Source organism: Zootermopsis nevadensis, unplaced genomic scaffold (genome assembly GCF_977971745.1).
Source record: "Zootermopsis nevadensis isolate Lab colony 2312 unplaced genomic scaffold, Znev_1.0 Znev_ptg000003l, whole genome shotgun sequence".
Lineage (NCBI taxonomy): Eukaryota > Metazoa > Arthropoda > Insecta > Blattodea > Termopsidae > Zootermopsis > Zootermopsis nevadensis.
Window position 1 is genome coordinate 4,715,746 of NW_028259135.1, and position 22,728 is coordinate 4,738,473.

Sequence of the window (22,728 nt, forward strand, 5' to 3'; positions counted from 1 at the left end):
TTACGTGTTTAAAATATGTCATTGTACAGAATTTGTCTTGTGTCTTGCTTCCTTAGAAATTGGCAGGGCTGTTAGATAGGTATTGTTGAAGGCAGCGATTACAAAAAAGTCTGTAATGACGTGATATTTTTATTGAGCTTGTTCAAAAGAAGGCCAGTTTGATCTCACTAGTTTCCCCATTCCTCTTAGGATGTAGAAAGTTAACTGAAACTTGAGCTGTTGCTTATGCTGTGCAAGTGACAGAGGACTGCTTTCTATACAAAATGATTTTCCCTTTTTCTGCTCTCTGCAAACTTCAAAATAAATCTGCTGTTTGTCTGTGCTGAACTCTGGTGTATGCAAATTGAAATTCTTCCTTTAGAGATTTGTCCCAGAGGACATCTATCCACATTGTCCAATAGAGGATAATGTAAAGAAGATCAGGGGATCCTGTTCAACGTACAGTCAACGCATTAATGTAACTCGGATTACAAGGAAACTTACCTTAGACCAAGCTGTTGAGCGGTAAGTGTAATTATTGAAATGGATGTAAAGGTAATTTAATTGTTGTCATTATAATTTCTAAGTGTTTCTACTTTTGGTAGTCTTTCTACAAGCTTCACACTTTGTAGTCACATTCATACTGCTTTAATGTTCCTGTTCTATTTTGCTTGTCCTTTGTGCAGCTTACTTTCCAGTTACCCGCAGTACATCTTGCTTCTTTTACATATAAGTAATGTGCCTGGATCATGGGTTCTCAACCTGTCACCTTCCAAATATATTTTGTGTGGCTCGAGCATGCTGTTTGCTGTGACACTCGGTTATGATGTCAGAAGACACGTCTTGTTAATGTCGTCCATATCTGGCAGTGCTTACTGCTATGAGCTACTGTTATCTTCATGAAGAATTCTATTCTGTAGTGTAGCATCCTGCTTTTTTTGTATGTAAACTTGATGTTTGTTATTGTCTTCAGCTTTACACTATTTAAGTATTTTTCAAATGTTCACATTTTATGTCTAACTACATGTTTCGGCCGCACTTGACCGCCATCAGGTTCAATGTCTTCTCTGTAATCATTGCACTAGCAACTGGATGAGACTTGCTTTTGTAATGGTGTAACAGAAACTGCTTTGTAGTTGTATCCTGTTGCATTTATGAAATACGTAACTGCATGTTATGGATAGTTTCCTTACCTGTGGTGTGCTTCCACTTATGTACTTTTGTTGAGTGATGTGAGTAGCGATATATTTGTTGTTTGAAGGGAGAGGAGTTGTTTTGTATGTGTTTTTGTTCAGGATGTTTTGAAAGTTTTTTATGCATCACTTCAAAAACTGTATGACCGAGATCTGTATTAACTCTCTGAAGCCAAAGCTTGTCTAATGTTTAAGAATTCAGTCTGTTCCATGAAGAGAAAACAATATGTCGCCATTACAAAGATCTGTTTCTTAATACTGTTTAAAGAAGTAATCCCTGTTTGCACCAAGATTGATACAAAAAGCATAAATATGAAATGCCAAGTTACTGAATGTAACTTTAAAAAGCATCTAATGAATGTGTTACATTAAATATTGTTTTTCTTCTGGACTAAATTTGTTGTTAATATGAAGCCATGGCAGATGATGAAACATTATAATGTATTGTACAAGTGACTTGCTCTGAGCTTTCCGCTTGAAAATTACACTGGCCAAAAAGTTTTGCGGCCACTGTATGTAAGGTGCTTTTGATTGTGTAGCATTTTTGACAATACATTGATGTAGCAGAACAACATAGCCCCATTTGGCCAGCCACCTATTGCTACATGTATGTCCTGTACAGACCAAGGGGGTTAAATAGTTGTCATTGTAGTTCTCATTTCCGAGCACCTGTTATGATTCTTATAACCTTTTGTAGAAGAATATTTTATTACTCTGAGTTAATGTTTGGTGTGACATTAATATATAACAAAATTGGAATTCTTTTTTGTATGAGTGATATTTGAATATTTTATTGGGATCCTATTGGAGATGATTATGATGAGCTACGATAAAGGAACAGGTTCAGGTTGAAAGTCCTGATGGTCATTAGGAATTTTCATCTCCACTGTCACATCCAGAATGGCTGTAGAGCCTGTGGTTGTGAAAGGTATAACCTAACCTCCATGTTATCTATATGCACTCATGATGTGGTTTTTTGACACAGAGGTAACTTTATGTTTGTGTTATAATGACATTAATGATCACTTTCTTAATTTTCATGTGTATATTGCACAATTTTATTTTATGAAATAAGTTTGTGAACAAATATTATGATGGTGCAACAGCGGTAATATACGATGATGGTAATTTGGATACCGATTACTTTACAGGTGGGGTGCCAAGTTGGTACTTGTAGCCTCACAAGATGCAAGAAACATTGCGCTGATGGGTCTCAATGTTAACCCTGGTTTAGAACTGACTGTCATGCAGTATTGTGTTTTGGAGAGAATTGGCCGTTCCCGTTATATGGGGGAGGTGACCCAAGGCAAGGTCAGCTTGCAGCTTGTTGGAGAGGATCCAAAAGTGTTGTTCTATCATCGAAAATATCTGATGAAATACAAACTTATTGTGAAACAGGTATGAATTATTACTGTTCATATTTGAATTGTAGTTTACATAAGAATTTATTGCTACAAATTAAGTTATTTTCATTTGGTTTTCAGGTTCACCAACAGAAGTCAGGTACCCAGAATTGTACTGGGAGTTTGCTGCATCTTCCAAGATTCCGAGTGGATCGTAAACCAAAAGCTTTGTTTCTCACTGAGAGAGTTATTGAGATCCTTAAAACTCGTGTGAATTTCATAGCAGAATATGAAGAAATACGTAAAGAACTGGGCCTATCAAATTCATTAAAAAAGTTGTTCAAAACATTTGATTTTCAGCGTTATGTGAAGACAGACCTGGTAAGATCTGTATTGTATTTTATGTACATTGGTTGTTTATTCTTCCCCATATAGTATTCTTCTGTCATACATAACTACATTTGAATTATAAGATTGCATGTGATATTTCCCCAGCAGTTTGTTAGCCAATAAATATTGTAATTATTGAACAGAGTACGTATTTGAAACGAAAAGGTCATCATGGGTTTTATTGTTTTATTAATGACAACAATTTTCTTGGTAAATGCTTATTTTTGTTTATAAGCAATTTTGTCTTTTGTGATGTCAGCGGTTGCCATACCGTCACCTATATCCATCTGCCAGCATCTCAGAATGGAAGCAGAAGGGCAGTGACAAAGAAAAGAGGATTCGGGTAATTCAGTTAATCAATCCGGACATGGATGTGCGCGAAATATGGACCAAGGATGATGAGATAGAAGAAGAAGATGATACTGCAGCAGGTGGGTGTACAGATTTCTCACTTACCATCAGAATTCTTTGTTGGATGTGACTGGAGGCTCTGCACATCTCAATTTGATTTCAGTAATGGTTTTATGGATACATTAAATTTAAGAAAGTGTGTCTTGTAAACTAATTAGTAGAAGATAATTCTGCAGGGATGGCTAAAAGTCATGATAAGATGTGTAAAAAGTATAATATAAGAGTAGGGGTTTAGTATAGGAACATTGTAATTACAAAAGAACATGATACTGATATTAATGCATGTGTTATTGAATCAAGAAATGTCTTACCACTCACCTCATAGCACTAAGCCATGTATGGCTAATGTCATTATTAGCAGATAATTGCATTAATCACCAAGTGCACCAGATGGCTTTTCATAGCGTTATTGGTGTAGTAGCTTTGAAAATGTGGCAAAATTCGCTTTTAACTCGGCAACAGAGTGCGTGCGAATTGTTATGTTGAGCTGTTCTTTCACAGAACGATACAAATGGTTGTCACATGTGGTCAGGTCAGGACTTCTGGGAGGCCAGTTGAGAGGCGTGTTCTGTCCAATCCACTGCAAATGAGTTGTTCAGAAAAAATGTGTCAGGAACATAATAGGTTGGTGCCCCATGTTGTTGCAAACTTACATTATTTAGAAGGCCTTTATTATTAGTTTCTTGAATTAGCCAATGACACAACAGCTCCAGATGACGTTCACATTAAAGAAAAATGTGGTCAGTTCACTGTTGACTCTAACCCACGTCATAACATGGGATGCATACCGTGCTGATTCTTCAAAGCAATGCGGATTTTGTCTTACACTTCATTTCATATGTAACACAGAACAGGATAGGAATGTTGATGATGTTCTGGGTTTTGGTGCCAAGGTGCGGGACTAGAAGAGCATGAGCATGCTCACTGCTGTGAAATGTGAATCTCACAAACGGTATGAATGCTTTTACTCTATTTTGCATACATTAACCAAAATTACAAATGCTTTACTCATTTCATCAAGCGTTTGGCCAATTCATCCTTTCTTACTGAACGTTGTGGTCGAGTGGTTAACACTTCTGCCTCATATTCTGGAGGTCACAGGTTCAAACCTCGGCCCAGAGACTGGCTATTCTTGCTGGGGGGTTTCGTGGTTTCCCTCAGTCCTTCCAGGATAGTACCTTAAATTGGGCCATGACCGCTTCCTTCCACATCTTTTCCAATTCACTATCATCTTATTCAACACTATATAGTCTGAGTTACTGAAAACCATCGTTAAATAAATTGCAAACTACAAATTTATCCTTTCTTCAGAACCTACATGCTCACAACAATAGATAGTTCTTGATGGTGAAGGGACTTATGTCTGCCATGGACAATGCCAAAGCGTGTTAAAACGTAAAGAGAATGTTGCACCATGTAGTCTCATAGAAGTTTACCAACGTTTCAGAGGTCATGAGATTTCACAGTTGTCAAGTGCTTTAATAGCAGCTTGACTATCTGTGCATGCGCACGCGCACACACATGCACAGGTGCGTAGAAGCTGTTAGCTAAACCACTCTTTAAAAGTTTATGTCACATGGGGGCTTATATTTTGTCAATAGTTTCTTGAATGTCATGAAAACGGAACCCTCTGTATCTCAGGTACCAGGTAAACTACCCAATATATTTGGCCTATTTATTGCTACTATACATATTTTCCTTCAGGTTTATTGAATACAAGTGAATTGCTTCTTGATCGGCCCATTCTGTCACAAGCATTCAATATTGTGGAGAATTCTGGTCCAGAGGGCACAAGTCAGATGGAGTTAAGTGTTAAAATGGGTGTATCTAAACTTCAGGCCAGAACATTGTGCCGTAACCTGCAGAAGAAAGGCGTTGTTTCAACAATCATGAATGACGTTGGCAGGCAGAGGGTGTGTAGGTGAGAAAGAACATGTTTTTACTCTACTATTCTTAAATGTTAAGATATATTGCTAAAGTAGTGTATGTCTCATTATGCTTATCTGTTCAGGTGAGTTTTGGTTTTACTATAAATAGGCCAACTAACATCAATGTATGCAGTGAAATCCCTTTACAGAATACTTTACATTAGTGTATATTTCGTAAGTTTGTATTAAGGATTCCATTACAAGTCCTTCACTTTGTTTGAATCATCAGTTTAGAAGCAGCATTGAATTAACAGAAAATTATAATTTTTATATTTGACTCCAACTGTAAAACATATTGTGAAAATTTAGGTTTTGGGGATGGTCTGTGCTAAGACCAAATGTTGAAACAGTATTAAATCAGAACTTCTCAGGTGTGTACTTCATGTTTTGAAGTTTTGACTGTGATATGTAGGGCTACACATTACATTTCGAATGGAGATGGTTGTGTGATTGAGATATAAAGTTGGGCAAGTGATTATGTACCGTAGTTAATATTTCAAGTTTTCATGATCACGATGCAGTGAAGTCTTCTCAGGTGGACACCTGCATAAGTACGGAGTTTCTGTCTGACTGTTTGCAGACTGTTCATCATTAGGGTAGAAGTGATTCAGAAAGAATGGAGCATGAACAAACCATTTTTTATTTCAAGGTGTTCTCAGAAAACTGACTAAAACCAAGAGAAACTGCATAATAACTCATACAGAGTGTGTTTAGTCACATTTTCATTGAACAGTCATTTTCAGTGTTGACATGTAAAGGCATGACTTAAGTGTAGCAGGAAAAGAAACAAAATTATTATAACTTCAGTCCAAATACTTATTACATACTTGAAGCTTTGTTGCATTCTTATCACCCAGTTCTTACACTGTCATGTTGCCTGTACTCTGCTTTATTGACACATAAATAAAGATAAATGTACATGAATGGAGAAGTGGTTGCACCCTGGTGGCTATGCCTACAGTAAGAAATATGTATTGTCTTCCAGAGTTAGTGACAACTTTATTGTGTTCATTTCCAGGTACATGTCCAAGAAATTTGTAAAGGAAGGCAAAATGAATGTTGAGTTTATGCGGGAGAAGGAAAAGATGCTGAACCTTGTTGGACGGAAAAGGAATAAGAAGCAGTCGACAAATAAAGGTAAATCAAAGAAAATTTGCACATCCAAGGAGAAGAAGAATGTACATGAGAAGAAGCGTCCTCATGAAGAAGAAACAACAAGTAGCAGTGGTCAAAATTTGAAGAGACTGAAAATTGATGCTGATGAGACTGCAAAGGCTTCTACAGGAGGGGAATTGGTCTCCCAAGAGGAACAAGCTGTTGTGGTTGAACAAAAAATTGAAACCCAGATCTTAGAAGATGTGGAAGATGTTCTTGGTGTTAAAGAGTATGTATGTTATGATATCATTATTTGCTCACTTAACTTCCCCCTTTTTTACACTAATTTTTACACTAAAAGTAGGGGTTAGGACTGTGCACATTTTTCTGACAGGTTCTTGTTGCTTCACAAAATTTATGTCTCTGTTGTATACAAACTCATTTCTTCCTCTTCTGCAGCTTGTTCTCTGGCTGCATTGGATTCTTTGGTGCACACACTTCCTTCTCCTTGCCTTTCCCCATCTTCTTCTTCCTTTCTTAGCACTGGCCATATAATGAGTATTTTTCTTTCGTTTATCCCATCCACGGAATATCTATTCATTCTTGTTGCTGGCAGTTTAACCTAACCTAACCTAACAACTGAAACTAATACCACAAAAGCCATGGTAAATATTGAAAGAATGCATAACTGTGGTTGCCACTTGTAACCATTGTAAGAAAACAAATTCCCAATGAGGGCACCAGATTGCAGCACTTCGGTATTCACCTCACAACTTCCCTCATCTGTAAATTTTTCACAGCTTGTAGGATATTCAAAAGCACAAATATACGGTTTGGGGTTGTGCAGAGTTGCACAACCTAAATACCAAATTTCATCTCAGTCCATCCAGTGGTTCTTTAGTTGAATAGACAGGGCAGGCGGATAGGCGGACAGACACGACCAACCCATAATGTATTTTTGCTATGCACTTCATGCAAGGGATGCGTAATAACCAGCATTCAGTTCAGTTTAGAGATCAACCTACCCTCGTATGAAATGGGTATAGGGGGCTCAGTCCCTAGGGCAAAAGTGGCCAGTGCATGAGGCTGTCTACTGACCTCAGTCTTACCCTCAGGCTAGTAAAGCATGGAGCCATGTCTCCACTCTTCCACACATCTTCATAGTTTGGTGTTTGACTGAGCACAGGGATAACTTTCCCTCACATTTTTTGTTCTTTTTAGGAGCCAGGCTAGCTTTACTGAGGAACTTCTGAAGATGGAATCATGTAATAAGGAAACTTCAAACATCACATATAGGATTCTACGGCGTGCCAATATTATCATTGAAGCTGTTAGGGCTCATAAGGTTATTGATGACCTCACCAAGCTTATGAAGGTAATATGGACTTTGGTCTTCCTTGAGTTTTGAAAAGATTTTGCATCTTAACACATTCCGTACCAGTTTTTAAAGCGGACATTTAAATCCCTTGGCCATGGTGTATCTGTGTAGTTGAATGGTTGTAAGACTGAAGTGCTTCATGTGTATGTGCAGCATATCAATGAAGAGGAGGATAAGGAAGGCTACAATGTCAAGATGGATAAGAAGTCCTTAATCAGACTCCTGGTGAAGCTTAGCAAAGATGGCCATGTGAAGGTTATCAAGATTGTATTGAAAGGCGGTACCAAGGAGAAGATGTTGAGTTTTGTCTGCGAACCTGACATTACTACAGGTCAGTTCTGGTACAAAAAAAGGAGGTGCTGGCGAGGTACACAGTTTGCAACCTGCAGAACTAGCCATTGATTTGTCAGTTCCTTGGGATTTTCATTGTTACCATATTGACCTGGCGATATTCTGCCTCATTTAAGTTAAGTGTGAGGTGTTAGGGTGTCATAGTGTGTTCAGTGACTAGATTATGGACTGGAAAATTCGGATTTTGATTTGTGGCAAGAGCAGATAATTTCCTTTTCACCACAATGCACAGACGCTGTAGGGCCAACCCACCCTGACAGGCACCTGTCTGCCGGCACTAGCTGTTCTTCCCTGAAGGTAAAGCATCAAAGCTATGAAGGTGACCACTTGTCTCGATTTGCTGCTGCTCTAATATGTCTTCGTAGTGTGATGCTTAATTAAGCACAAGGGACAACTTTATCCTTACCTTTACAAAGTAATACATGATATACAGGGTATACACAAAAGAATGGTGCGGTTTCAAATGTTAATAAAAAATTTATTTCTCACTTTACACGGGCACAACATACACCGTCAGCGGCGGCAACTGTCCAAGTTTCTCGTGCGTTAATTACAATCCTTCAATGTGTGCACCCTGGGTCACACGATACACATCCACACGGTAATCAAACTCATCCCATCCAGCGCTGGGGAAAAACACGATTGAGAAGCACTCGTACATTCCTGTGAAAATGGGGGGAGCTCCATCCATTTGTAGAATGTAATCACCATAATTGGTATTCAGTTGGGGTAACAACCAGCTTTCCAACATGTCCAAAAATGAGTCGCCAGTCACCGTTGCACCATTCTTTTGTGTATATCCTGTATATGGAACAGTTAAGTCTGCATTGAGATTGTGTTGATTCTGAATGTATACCAGAACAAAAAATGGTTATTACAGCTTGCAGTAGATGAGGAGGTAAATGTTTTATGTTTTACACATTTGTTTGATGCCATGAATCGGTTTGGAAAACAGTTAGATATTTTGTGCCTTTGTAGTTGCAGTAATACAAGATGTAATTATGTACATATCACTTCAGTGTCATGAACGTAAGTTCTCACAACAACAACAACAGAAAATGGTGTACTTAAGATTACCTTTTCAAAGAACTACATTATTATCTGTTGAATTTTCTGTATGGATTTCAACTTGTTAGATTTTCACTCACCTCAGTTATATAACTTCAATGTTTATTTGTAGATCACAGCATAATCCAGTCTGCAATTGAACAAGCTAAGATGAAGTTCTTTATCCTTGGTAAAGACAGAGTAATTAAACTTTGCAATGAAGCAAAAGAAAAGGAAGATGAGAATTATTCAAGTGAATCTGTGTACAGGAGCATGAATGAGCTGAAGTCTATTACATCAAACAAGGATAAGATAAAATCACAGGACTTTGTTTATGATAGTGTAAGTATTCTATTGTGATATGTCGTCAGTTGTAAGGAGACGTTCGGGGAAATTGGTTGGCAAGATAATGTTATCCAGAAGGGTGATAAAGTTGGGAATTGTTGAATATGACCTTGGCTTGAGGTTAAGGTTTCCACTCACTCAACATTTTCTCACATTTTTGTCCCCTAACCCTTTGCACTCACTTGCTATAAAATATACAATCGTGAACTGAACATTAACACTTGATTGCTAAAGGCTAGTCTAATGCTATACAGGTACCATAGATAGTCTAACGTTACTGAAAAACATTTCTTATATCTTGAAGCCCAACTTTCGTAGAAACACCTCACTAATCACATTCCACTCTGTCCTGTTTTCCATAAATAAATTATATCATTGGTATTGTCTTCATATCCTAACTTCTGACTTAGCTTTTTGCTCAGAACCTCTTACTCAAGTCTCATAGTTTTAAATCAGCGCGCTCTCATATCTTTCTTTGTTGTTTTCCTGATCATACCAACTCTGACATTGCTTCTTCCTGATCCCGCAGCAGAGTTTGCTGTCCACCGCTGCTTTCACCTGCATTGCTGTCACGGCTAAATGTGTAGTCGCCCTGTTTACTGACTCCAGTGGACATCCAACACTGTACTCTCTGCTCTGGGGAAATATAAAAACCTGTATGATCCACATTTACCCACTTTTTCTAGAATTCTTATTTTTGTACTTATGTTATTTCATTTATTCAGAGCAGTTGTTCATATTGGTTGCAGAGAGTTGGCAAGAAGTATGGCTTTTCTCCAAAATTTGTGCGGATGCAGATAATGCACGAGTTTCTCTTTTACCTCATCTATGGCTATGCAGGAAGTGATAGTGTTGATCAAGAAGCCACAATCACTCGCCTGAGGCAAACGGATAATTCTGTCACTGATGAAATTGTAGCAGAGATGTCCAAAATCTACTCTGAAGATGTGAACTGGAAAATGTTTGTACCTCCACTTCCTAAACATGCAGGTACTTCTGTATAACAGGGATCTTTCATTTCTGAGGTTTTCTGAACTTTTTTGTACAGAGGTGCAAAAACATAAAAAAGGAAGGATGTATATGTAACATTATTTTGCTTTGTATGATTTGAGGTTTTCACAGCAGTGAGTATGAAGATTTCTGTCTTCTGGGTTGTTGAGCTGTGTAGTCTGGTAAACACCTACCAGACTTCATAGTGCAACAACCCAGAAGACAGGAATCTTCATTATTTTGCTTCCTGGCTATTGAGCACAAAAGAACATCACACTTTCAAAATGATATAGAAAACAAGTGCAGCATACATGGAATTTCACACCCATGCCAGTGGATAGAAAATCTCAAAGTTTTGTTTGAAATATTAAGGGTGATTGTTTTTGTTGCATGCCTCCACTAGATGCAACTAGTTTTGAAAGAGGCTACTTTACAACAGCGTTTTTGGTGTGTTCTGTAGTTAGCAAAGAAGGAATCTATCGCAGCTGTGCAACGTGCATGTCGCACAAAATTTCATGTGGAACCACCCAGCTGAGTATCCATTTATGCCTTGTACAAGTAATTCAAGCAGAAAAGGTGCATTTTCAGGGGCAGAAGTCCTGGTCTGCCCTCTGTGTGATGTATCTGTGGACTGTGTTCAGACTTGCTTCCAGTGCAGCCCGCAAAAATCACCGATCCAAGCGAGTCATGGGTTACAGTTACCACAAACAAGTCTCCAGAATCCTGCATAAGTGCTTACTTATGAAACCATACAAACTTCAGTTGGTCCAGGCTCTGAATCCAGAAGATTTGGCTGTACAATATGAATTCTGCGCAAGATCCTAGCCAGGACTGAGAATGACGACTTGTTTGCAAGGTTCATTTTTAGTGATGAGGCAACTTTTCACATCAACAGTAAAGTGAACCAGCATAATTTCCGTGTGTTGGGAACAGAAAATCCTCATGTCGCCCTTGAGCGTGTTTTGTATATCATTTTGAAAGTGTCAAGTTTTTTGTTCAACCTGTATATTTTGCATTACATATAAGTCCATTTATTTTTCACTTTTATCTACTTTTATATGAAATTGACTTCACAAAGCAAAATTTTGTTTTTTTATATGTGAGGTCTTTGTGATGCAGGTCTTAATATTGTGGATTTAATGTAAAACCAGAATAATTCAATGTACTGAATTTGGGTAATTTTTCCAGGTTGGCCTCAAGGCTGGGCCATCATGTGTGATCTGCTGTTGCGTTTGCCATTATGCATTTTTGTAAAGGTGTTCAATGTCTCATTCATAATCCCGGACCTAGAACATTACTTGATGCATCCAATACGCCGTCATTATCTTGTCCGGCATCTGCCCTCACGCTTACGTAATACCCTCATAATAGCCAGACGTTACATCTTCAGTATTCATGAGGTGATGCAGCGCCTTTGTTACGTTGGTCTCGTTCAGTTTGGCCCTCAGCGCCTCAAGGAAAAGGATCAGGTATGCTTTGCTGAAGAAGATAGCCTAAAAGATTATAAGTCCTATAAAGTGTTTCACCCAGTGATAGTTGATTTGCCCTTATCCATTCTGTTTGTGGTTAAGAAGCCACTTCTGCTATCATAATAATATCTTAAACAACATTTGCATCAATACATTATATTTTTAAGTACATTCAAGGTACACTTTAATCCAGTATGGCCTGCCCTGTTAATAAACATGCTTTTGTATTTAATTCATGTAGGACACTTTATATTTCAGGTTTTTGTGTTCCTTAACCGCAAGACAACATTATTAGACACAACATCTTCAAGACCAAGCTATCATCAGGTGTCGGACGATATAATATATACTGAACACAGATATGAGTTTCATACGTTGGGTGATGTGGACAGATACTGGTATGAGATGTGGAACTTCTGTATCCATACACAGTTGGGTATGTCAATGTGGAGGAAACCTTCATACTTTAATTGAACACTGTATAAGAGGAAAGCAGTGAAGTCTTCTTGGGTGATCAGCTGTTTCATAATGGACTTGAATATTGACTCCATTCTCACACATCTGATTTTCTCACAAGACTTCATTGTATTCACTTGCTATGAAAGCTTCAAATTTTGAGGAAGATGGCACCCTATATCAAGGACAGGCACCCATTTAATGTAAGACTACCATGCATATTAGCCCCTTCCTCTAATTGTCTTTTTTCATTAGGTGCATTTATAACTCTGCATTGTGTTTAATTAAAACTGCTTCTTTAGTCCATCTGTCTGTAGGAAGAAACTTGATAATGGATAAACTGATTTTGATTAAATTTTATACTGGAGAATTTTTCAACAAATTGTTGAGACATTTCTGTTTACATTAGGCATTTTTAACAATCACTTCACACAAGAGCTTAAATACTTGTTTTCCTTGTCTCAGTAATTACTTAAAAAAATACTTGCATAAAGATTTTTTAGCTTGCTTGTATTAACATGGAAAAAGGTGCATCAGTGGGATTTGAATAACATTTGATAATCCTTTATTGCAGTGTTAATTCCAAGTCCATTTACAGCACTAGTACTTTTTGGTAGCTTCTTTGTGTAATTTTAATGAGAGTAGGCAATTCTACTCAAAAACAAATGCTTCATGTATCTCACCCAAAGATTGCAAAAGAGAAAGAGGGTCTTATTGAGTTTCGGCTCTGTTACAGTCAGATTTGTTTTATTCTGTTAATTGACTACTTTTTCAATATAACTTTGAAGCTTATATTAAAAAGTTTATATATATATATATATATATATATATATATATATATATCTGTGTGTGTGTGTGTGTGAGGGGAGGGGGGAGGCATAGTTGATCCCTTGGACTTGGAATAAATGAGGTTTTACGGCAGTTCATAGGTAGTTTTGAAAAGATGATTTATTAGTTTCTGTTCTCTGAAGTTAGTTGTTTTAGTCCTATTTGCATGTTTCCTTCCTAGGCACCTGCAAAATTCTGAGAAGAATCATGTAAATAATGACGACAGATACTTGTTCCAGATTCTCGCATAGTGGTGTAGTGTGATAAGTTTCCTTCTTGTCATAGTTTGCAATTTTCAGATGTCAGTTTCTTACTTCAGCATGATTTAACAAAAAAAAAAAAAAAAAACTGTTCATGGTTAGGGGGCCGGATATGCGTCACTGGGAAGGACATAGTGCTGGAAGTGCTGCAGAACAAGCAGGCCATGATAGACGCTATTCAACCCAGATTTCCAGAAGAGGCTCCCGACCTAGACACTGGGGAAGTGCCAGGAGACAAGAGAGGAGCCGCTGGACTCGACTCTGCGTTCTTCTCGTAAGTTGGTAACATTGAAACACGAGGTGTGGATATTGTGAGTTATTTTCTAACCAGTTGGCTGATTTTATCATTGCACTTTTGTTTTGAAACTTAAAAAAAAATGTAATAAAGATAATAATGGAAGGTGAAGTTATATCTGTGCAAAAACACCACTCCATGCAGATTTGGAGGTGCAGAAGCAGTTCACAATATTTCTGCTACATCTTATTCAGCAACTAATTGTATGGGTGGACTGCAGAGGAAACAAGAGCTAGCTCGGAATGTGTATTCTATACCGGAATGCACATAATATCCTCACGTGTTCTTTGTGATGTGGATTTAGAGGTATTACATCTGGCTTGTTGGACAAAGTAAATTTACAAATTTTAAAAATGTAAACATTTGGATTTGTTTCCATTCTGAGGTGAAAATGTGGGGAATACCTACTACCCGATTTGGTTCCTTAAAAAAAGCTAGCCTCACTCACTGGGCCACTGTAGTTATCTGAAGTTATATAAGCTCCTGAGATCAGGTTTTGTCAGAATTGGATAAGAAGACACTCTTCAATAGTAAGTGTGAAAGTGACCTAAAACTAAGACAAAATAGAATAAAATAAACCTATTAAATGAGCAAAGATCTTGATTAGAACCACAGAAATGATGGACACTGGAATTGGCGACATCAGACAGTACCTACCTGCTGGTAATGCCCTCTATAGAATGTAGATGGAAACTACCCATGAAAATTGTAGTCCAGAGTATTTATAGGTGGTAATTCTTTGATAATGCGGTAAAAGTTCAAATATTTGGGAACAACAGTGACAAATGCGAATTGCATTTACAAGGAAATTAAGAGCAGACTAAATTGTGAGAATATTTGCTACTGCGCACTTATGCACTTCGTCATCTTTTATCTTCCTGGCTGCTATCTAAAACATAAATATTAAAATATATAAAATTGTAATTTGACCTGTCTGGCCTGTTACTGATTTGGTGACTAAATTGTATGGAGCAGAGTCCTTCTTGAGTAGCTAATATTACACTCAGCTAGTAGCCTAATTTGGTAGTTTTCTTAGTAAATTTAATAAAATGTCTGAATTTATGACTTTAAGGCCTGCAAGTAGATAAAGGATAAATGTGGACCTGGGTCTGGAAAAGTTTGATAACTCCTAGAGTACATGTTAATGCAGAATAAACTAAGTTATGTTTATGTCTTATTACGAGAATGCAGGACGAAGTCATATAAGCATAGCTAATAAATTTTTCGACAGTGTTGTAAAGTTTAAATGTTTGGGAATGGCATTTACAAATCACAGTTGTATTCATGAAGAAACAGATACAAATCTGGGAATGCTTGCTACCATGCACTTCGAAATATTTATGCTCTTTTCTGCTACCTAAATATGTAAAGATTAAAATATACAGTACTATAAATTTGTCTGTTGTTTTGTGTCATTGTGAAAGTTGGTCTCTTGCCAAGAGGGAAGCGGTGACAGGAGGCTAGAAGAAATGGCATGGGGTTAATTAATTCTCTTAATTAAAAACATGTAAAATGCATCATCTGTCTTATTGCGGTTATTAGTGTGTAACCTATACGGTCATTTGGTGCAGTTTTTCCTGTGATGCCTTCTTGTAAGTTGTAAAAAATACATGGAAAAAGCAAGGAAAATGTTTTCTTATCCATAGCTCTTTTTTTCTTTAAACTGAATCAAATAACTGCATTATACCATAGTATTAGAGAGCATTTACAAAGTGGATGTACTGACAATAGAATCATTTGAGTGGAATGATCACTGCCATTGCTGACATTGACACTAACATCGTTCCATGTAAAAGTGCCCTAAGAAGTGAATATCTGGATATTTTCAGTCACCTCAAGAGGAACTGGAACTGGACAAACAACACGGCGTGTATTACCCCAGTTAATAACAATGATGCATTACCGGTAAGCGATTGGTTTGTGAATAAGCTAACCACTTCTCAGAATCCCCTTGATTGACCTGGCTCATGATCACAATTGGAAATACTGAAAATGGCTGGCAAACAATGGCTGTAATTACTGTAACTATTCGTTCTGATTTTTGTTCCTATTAATTATGTTTTTCAGAATATGTAATGCCTTAATCATTAATTTTTATTCGGATTATCAGAAGCAAATTGATTGCTTTTTTTATGAATCTCAATTTTCATTGTCATGTGGTCATAGTTTTGCAGGTATGCACATATTTTCTATGTAGCAAAACAATTAAAAACGGGTTACCATGGCAGGGGATTTCACGTAATCCGTAACTTTTCCATATAAATTACGTGTGTTCATTTATGATATATAGGATTTATCATCATAGTCTATACCAATGTAATTGGCTTGTTCTAAGTGTTAAAAACAGATTGCATATTTTTTTAGAAATTGTACATAATGCCTTCTTACTGCAAGTTTATATTTTAACATTTCTTTTCGTACCTTCTGTCAAATTTCATGCCAGTGATTTGTTCGGCCATACCTCATTATTTACAAGGGATATTTATGTTCCTGAGATTTTCTTGGATGATAACGTTCATAAATAAGGTCATGGACATGTATATACTCTTTTAATGAGTTTTATATTATTCTCTTATATCTCCACAGATTCTATACTTCTGCAAACGAAACTGCATACAGTGAATTTACAAATATGGAGGGGTTTACTTTCCATTATCACTTAACTGAAATCTGTGTTTGGTGGAATTTATAATTTTGTCGTTATATCTATTTTTTTAGGTACTGTGAAATGAGAATGTTGTGAGAAGATGAGAAATTGAAGGTTCTCTCAGTGGTGAAGATGCCAGTGCTGGTGCTCAGGTTGCAGTATTGTGTGGACTTGTAGTCAGTGGTTACCAACGTTTTAGAGGGTCCATTTTCTGGAAGCAATATGTTCCTCTGAAATGATGTTAACCATGTACAAGAGCACATGATATTACAACCCAAAAGACCACTATATCGTGCGCACATGTACAGTGTTATTAGTTTTGCTTGAATGGAGCATGTGAGACATTTATAGTGTTTCATACTCAGCTTTGAAATTTCCTGCATGAGATTTTCACCCTTATTTTGTGATGAAAATTTTTCTTAAATATAAATGAAAGCAGCTCATACATGTCAAATCTTGGCACTTGTCATGTACTTGAAATGTGTGGAAATAATGATATTGATAACTGTAATAATAAGAAAGACAATAGAGGGAGAGGGTGGGGGAGAAAAAACAAAGGAAATTGATGGATTGCACGTTTCATTAACTTGTTCACTGTTGACTCCTAGAAATTTAATATAGAAGTCTGAGAGACTGTAAGCATTTATCCATATAACGTGGGGTTCAGGTATGGGTAACTCAAAATTGTGTTGTGTGTATGTTTACATGATGTGTTGGTAAGTGCTGGAAATGAGATTCAAAGGGGCTTGAATGCCAGCTCCTTGAACAGTGATATATTAATATGTTTTTCAGGCAGTTAAACCCCGTGTACATGAACAGAGGAAGGCACGGCTAGCTAGTCTCAAAACTGAACCACTTCAGTTTGGTGAAATCTTTCAGGTAAATAAAACATACAAATTGAAGTATACACCAGACACTCCGTGAAGTCAGTCTAATTATTGTACTGTTACTTTTACGAGACCATTCATACACTGATGTTATTTGAGTTGTTCATTGCTTCTCAGACAATTCCTGCACTGATCTCAGCCCAAATCAGTGTTACTGTGCCCTTGTCCATTTTTCAACTATTATCAGATGTCATTGTTGCATCTGAGACCATTCTTACACTAATCTTATCTCAGTAACCAGTCCAACAATTAGAGTTGTTTGATAACATTTGAGCAAAAACGGTCTAAGTTTATTGTTATTTGTTCATGTTGGTATTAATGATTGTAGGTAATTGAAAGATATGATTTTAGAATAGTTTCCAATGGCATAAAGTCCATACTAAATTTTGTTGAAATCCATCCAGTGGTTTTTGAGTTGAATCATGTGGACAGACATAATAACCAACCCATGAGGTGTGCTTTTCACACACTTGCATGAATACCTAATGAACAGTACAGGCATCAGCTGTAAATGATAATATTCTGTTTATCTCCTTTGTCAGTAAAACAGAATTTATTCATGTTGGACGATGAGTAGTTTTCTCTGCCTTTACAAATGTTGATGAAAAATACTTTGGTTTTACAGTTAGAGTATTAAATTCACTGAGAAAATACTTTAATACAGATTTATCAAGTTTTCCATGACACACTGAGACTCTCATAGAGCTTTCCATGAAATTGCTGAAGCAACATCATATTTATAACTATTTTATATATATATATGTGTGTGTGTGTGTGAGATGATTAAAGGTAGTTAATCACAGTTGTTGTTATCTATTTGAAAGAGGTGATCTGTCCTGCTTCAAAAAGTCTTCATGTTTGTTTAGAAGCCCCAAGAAAAATCTGCAAAGGGAACTTTTCCTGCCAAGAAGAGACGTGGAGGAGGAGGAAGTCGCAGAGCTGTAGCAAAGAAAGACACTCCAGGAGGACGCAAAGGTCCAAAGAAAAAGAAAGTCGTTCGGCATGTCCTACCGCGCAAGACGAGAAGTGTTCACAAGCCGTATTATGATGAGGTTGATATCAAGGCTCTCCAGCTCATGAGCAAGTTGTAAGTATGCGTCACTTTAAGCCTGATTGCCCATTGACATGTATATATATATATATATATTATTGTAGAACATTGTTGCTATTTTAGAAAATCAGCAAATTAAGTTATATGATGCTACTCAACATAAAGTGATATAGGTCATGTTTAAAAATGTATGTAATAATTTTTCTTGAAATCTTCATTAATGTTATAAGAAAATCCAGTAGGACAATATTAAACAACAGTAGAGTGCCCACTGTTAACTGTGGGGAAATTCATCAGATGCTTATATTTCTTGCCCAAAAGGTTTCCTTAGGTCTGATTATTTGATACAAATCCCTGAATATCATAGGAAAAAATTATTTTTTATTAACTGAATAACTTTTCTCTTTACAGTATCATCTGCAGTATTAGTTTCATAGTCAGGATTTTACACATTCCTTCTGTTCTTCCTCCTCAGGTTGTTGAATTCTGAAAAGTGTTATGCAGTGGCATACTGAGAAATGGAAGTAATTGAATACTCAAACAGTATTTTCATTTGTGAAATTAATTAACAGAATCAGTGACTTAATGCTAATAAACTTTGAACAATGATATTTTCCATTTCCATGCATATGATATGGAAAGCCGCCAAACAGTTTGTCACCACAAATATGCATTACATGAAAAGAAAAATCATTAACTTTTGTTATGGTGTCACGGGGCTCAAACCCAGGAACGATTTTCGAGGTATTGGCTTTTGTCCCTGTAATCACCTCTTTGAAACATATTTGGTGTTGGCATCATTCTTCTGTCATGCTTAGTTTCCAAGGTACAAAAATATTCTTTACTAAATCTCAAACCCACCACACCTTTTTTGGAGGTTGTATTCATTATTACTGTAAACTCCAAGCTGAAACAAATGAACTCGTTCTGAAATCTGAGGTTTTCGTGGTGGTGGGGACGGTACCATTGTCCTGGGTTTTGCCACCTGTAGACTTGTAGGTAGATGCCAGCAGCAGCAGTAGCATTCAGTCTCTATCTTCAGGGCTACACTATGGCTCACTAGCCAGCTCCATAAAGTACTAGTTGTGTTTTAAACAGCAGTTGTGCCATATATGTACAAGGATTTATATGGCATGTAAGAGGCATGCACTGATAATCTACTGTACACATATTTTATTATAGGCGTGTGGAATGGTCTGCATCAGAGGACAATGTGCTGTTGCTCTGCAAGGTTGCCAGCATGTACTTGTGCCCTGTACCCCGCAAACAGATTGTCACCTTCCAAATGATACGGGATCATCTGCATAAGACATGTCCTGTAAGTTGCAAAACATGTGTGAACTGCTTGAAATTTATGGGGGGTGGGGTGTTAACCTTACATCATGGAACTTAAAATGGCTTAACTTAATGATTTGTATGCAGTATATATAACATGAGTAACTTATAGGAATGCTTCAACATCATGTAACTGAACAAGAAGAATACACAGGTTCTGTTACAATTCCTACTTTATAATATTAATGCCTTTAAATTTGCAGCAACACAGATCTTTTCCTCTTTTTACCTCTTAATTGTTTTCAACCTAACCATTATTTGCAGTGCAGTAATCAAAGACGTTAAATGGGCTGTACATATAGTTTGGATGGATGAATTTTTTTTTATAGATTTATTTTGTGGGGAAATTATTCAAAAATAGCAATATTTGAAGCCAAGTTGATCTGATTGAAATGAGTTCTGGGTATGAGATGGATGTGAGTGACTTAATATATGATTTGAATCTTTTATGGTGACTAAAGTCAGTAAAATCTTCTCGGGCAATTTGCCGCGTCAGTTGGTTGCGCTAAGAGATGATTGGTTTGGGAACCATCTCCATCCTCATCGTCAGGGTTCTGATGTGACTGGATGCAACAATGGTCTCCCATAAATACCTTTCTGGCACCAGATTTTATTTTGCTTAGGATAATGTTCAGTGGCAAGCGTTGATATTGTGGTGTTGAATTTATAGATTCTGTTACCAGTGGGATAGTTTCAGTAAATAAAAAAATTCCACGTGAACTTGATAGATTCTAACTAGATACTTATTTTGTTAAATAGATTTTACATTATTATTTGTTCTTGGGAAGTTTAGTAGAATGCAGTGACTGCCATTGCGCTGTGTGTAGAGATCATGTTCTGTGTTATTTGTGTTCAGGCTTCTCACAATAAAACATCTCGTGCTTGTCAGCGTCGGATTTTGTACATGATGAAGAATCCAGCTACTGCTCACAGTGTTGCCCTTCACTTGGAGGTTGTGAGACAGGACCCAGTCATTGTCAAGCAGTTTGAGGTAAGTTGCTTTTACACAGTGCTTCCTACCTTTGATGGATAATTATAGTGAAACATGCAATTTTAAAACTGCCTTTGAAGTACAGATTCATGCTGTTATGCCTGTAGCTTCATTTGATATTGAGCATCAGTGTCGCTCATTTTCTGTCAAAAAATTTGTGCATGCATTTGAAGAGTTCACAGAAACATGAAAACTCATTGGCTTTAGATAGCTGTCTTCTGTGTTGTTGCTCCAGGCAGTCTGGTAGAAGTTTACTGACGTTTCAGAGGTCCTTGCTGCCCCCATTATCAGGGAAATTGGTGTCTACCTATGAATCCACATAGTGTCACAACCAGAAGAACAACATTGTCATATTCACTACTATGACAACTTCAAATCTCACTAGTACAATTAGGTTATCAATTCATTAACATAAAATATCATCATTTATGTTAATATAATAATGGTTTTCAGCTATTTTTATTAAATAAAATATTGATTTTTATTTGTCTCTGTACACAGTTTCATTTTTGTGCTAATTAAAAGTCAACTCATGAGTGTGGAAATGACATAAGGAAGAAGAAGGAGAAGAAGACTTGTTTGTTTAAGTAGATTAGCTGAATAATTCCTTCACTGTGTATGAGGACAAGTAACATGTCCAAATGATGTCATTCTGTTATCAGTTACTGTTCTTACATTTTGACATCCAGTAATAATGTTAACTATACATAAAAACATTCAAAATTTGGTTAAAAAATTATTCCTTGCTAAAGTGATTATCATAATGTTTTTATGTTTCTTTGGTCCATATCCCACGTCATTCTACAACAACGCACCAAACACATTCAACTTGGAGGGATAATCATACAGTGTGTGAAAATTGACAAGCAGAAAAACCACGAATTCAGCGTGACACACCAGGATGGTACACTACAGACTTGAAATAATACGTGTTTAAAAATTTATTTTGATTCTGCAGAATACAATTCAAGAGTTACATAGAAGGACTGACAACACAGAAAATTTGGAACAAATGACTGCTGAGAAGTTTAAGACTTTGGTTAGTGTTCTACAGCGTAAATTTAATCCTCAACCATCAGACTACAAAGTGTTGTATGAGATAATCCCAGAGTCACCAGTAGAATTCAGGTCAGTGAAAATAAGTACTAGGAATTGTCTGCTCTGTTTGTGTTTTGTTTACACTTCGGTAAAAACTGTTGCACTGCTTACAGGAAGGAGTATGAGTTATTGTATCCTCCAGCAACAGTTAAAAGAAAAGGAAGTTTCCAGGACGTGAAAAATGTGGTGGACATCTACTGTGCCGTTGTGAATGCTATTATTCATGTAAGTTTCCTAAGGAGAAGATTTGCTAAAGCTGTGATGGCAGAAGTATTGCACGCATGACATTGTTGGCATATCAAAAATATTATCATAAATAGTACGCATTCATGCTGTTGTATATTTAATTTGGCCAACTTTTCCTATGTCTTACTTGCGAGTTGTTGCTCTGATAGAAAGTACTCCATTTCTGTTATGTTTCTTTAATATTGATTTTGCTTTAAATGTAATTTTATTGCTCTAGAGCTCACTCTGTTGTGTTTCGGACAAAACCTCATACACGTACCAGCTGTTTCAAGTTTACCAGCAGTATCCTGATAACCTGCTTCGCTCTGCCATGGCCAAGATTCGTTCTGACCAGATGGTTTCTCTGAAGAAGAGTTACATACGTCTGAAGCAGAAAACTGGAAACTTCTTGCCCGTGTCATCATCTCCTTATCAGCTTTCTGTGAGGTGAGGACATTCCTCAGATCCACGCTGATTATGCCTGTAACATTTCCAGAAGTCTGTGCAGTTTTTTATGTAATTAATTACTTGTGTTTTCTTATATAATATATTAAACCATTAAAAAATTTATCCCAGGGTGGAGTAAATTGTTGTAGTGAAATAACAAATATTTCAGTGAGCAAGTCTTCTTCTTCCTTATTTCATTTCCATGGTTATGGGATGACTTTTTATAGCACAAAAATTAAAATATGTATAGAGACAAATGAAAAGCAGTTTTTAATTACTAATGGCAATC

At 36.8% G+C, this 22,728-nt stretch overlaps 1 protein-coding gene across 5 annotated transcripts in view; it reads left to right on the top strand.

Annotated features, from left to right (window-relative positions):
- Positions 1-22,728, top strand: part of LOC110839559 (general transcription factor 3C polypeptide 1) — a 42,829-nt gene that overhangs the window by 7,136 nt on the left and 12,965 nt on the right. For all 5 annotated transcript variants that reach the window (XM_087340223.1, XM_087340251.1, XM_087340234.1 and 2 more), the window contains exons 5-25: positions 362-504; positions 2,324-2,570; positions 2,657-2,896; positions 3,165-3,336; positions 5,021-5,237; positions 6,263-6,628; positions 7,561-7,714; positions 7,871-8,048; positions 9,249-9,457; positions 10,210-10,450; positions 11,639-11,919; positions 12,178-12,355; positions 13,566-13,737; positions 15,588-15,663; positions 17,198-17,284; positions 18,159-18,379; positions 19,526-19,661; positions 20,535-20,669; positions 21,628-21,797; positions 21,881-21,992; positions 22,231-22,439. In XM_087340223.1, the coding sequence (XP_087196349.1) occupies positions 362-504; positions 2,324-2,570; positions 2,657-2,896; positions 3,165-3,336; positions 5,021-5,237; positions 6,263-6,628; positions 7,561-7,714; positions 7,871-8,048; positions 9,249-9,457; positions 10,210-10,450; positions 11,639-11,919; positions 12,178-12,355; positions 13,566-13,737; positions 15,588-15,663; positions 17,198-17,284; positions 18,159-18,379; positions 19,526-19,661; positions 20,535-20,669; positions 21,628-21,797; positions 21,881-21,992; positions 22,231-22,439 (3,944 nt within the window). The remainder of the gene's footprint in view (positions 1-361; positions 505-2,323; positions 2,571-2,656; positions 2,897-3,164; positions 3,337-5,020; positions 5,238-6,262; positions 6,629-7,560; positions 7,715-7,870; positions 8,049-9,248; positions 9,458-10,209; positions 10,451-11,638; positions 11,920-12,177; positions 12,356-13,565; positions 13,738-15,587; positions 15,664-17,197; positions 17,285-18,158; positions 18,380-19,525; positions 19,662-20,534; positions 20,670-21,627; positions 21,798-21,880; positions 21,993-22,230; positions 22,440-22,728) is intronic.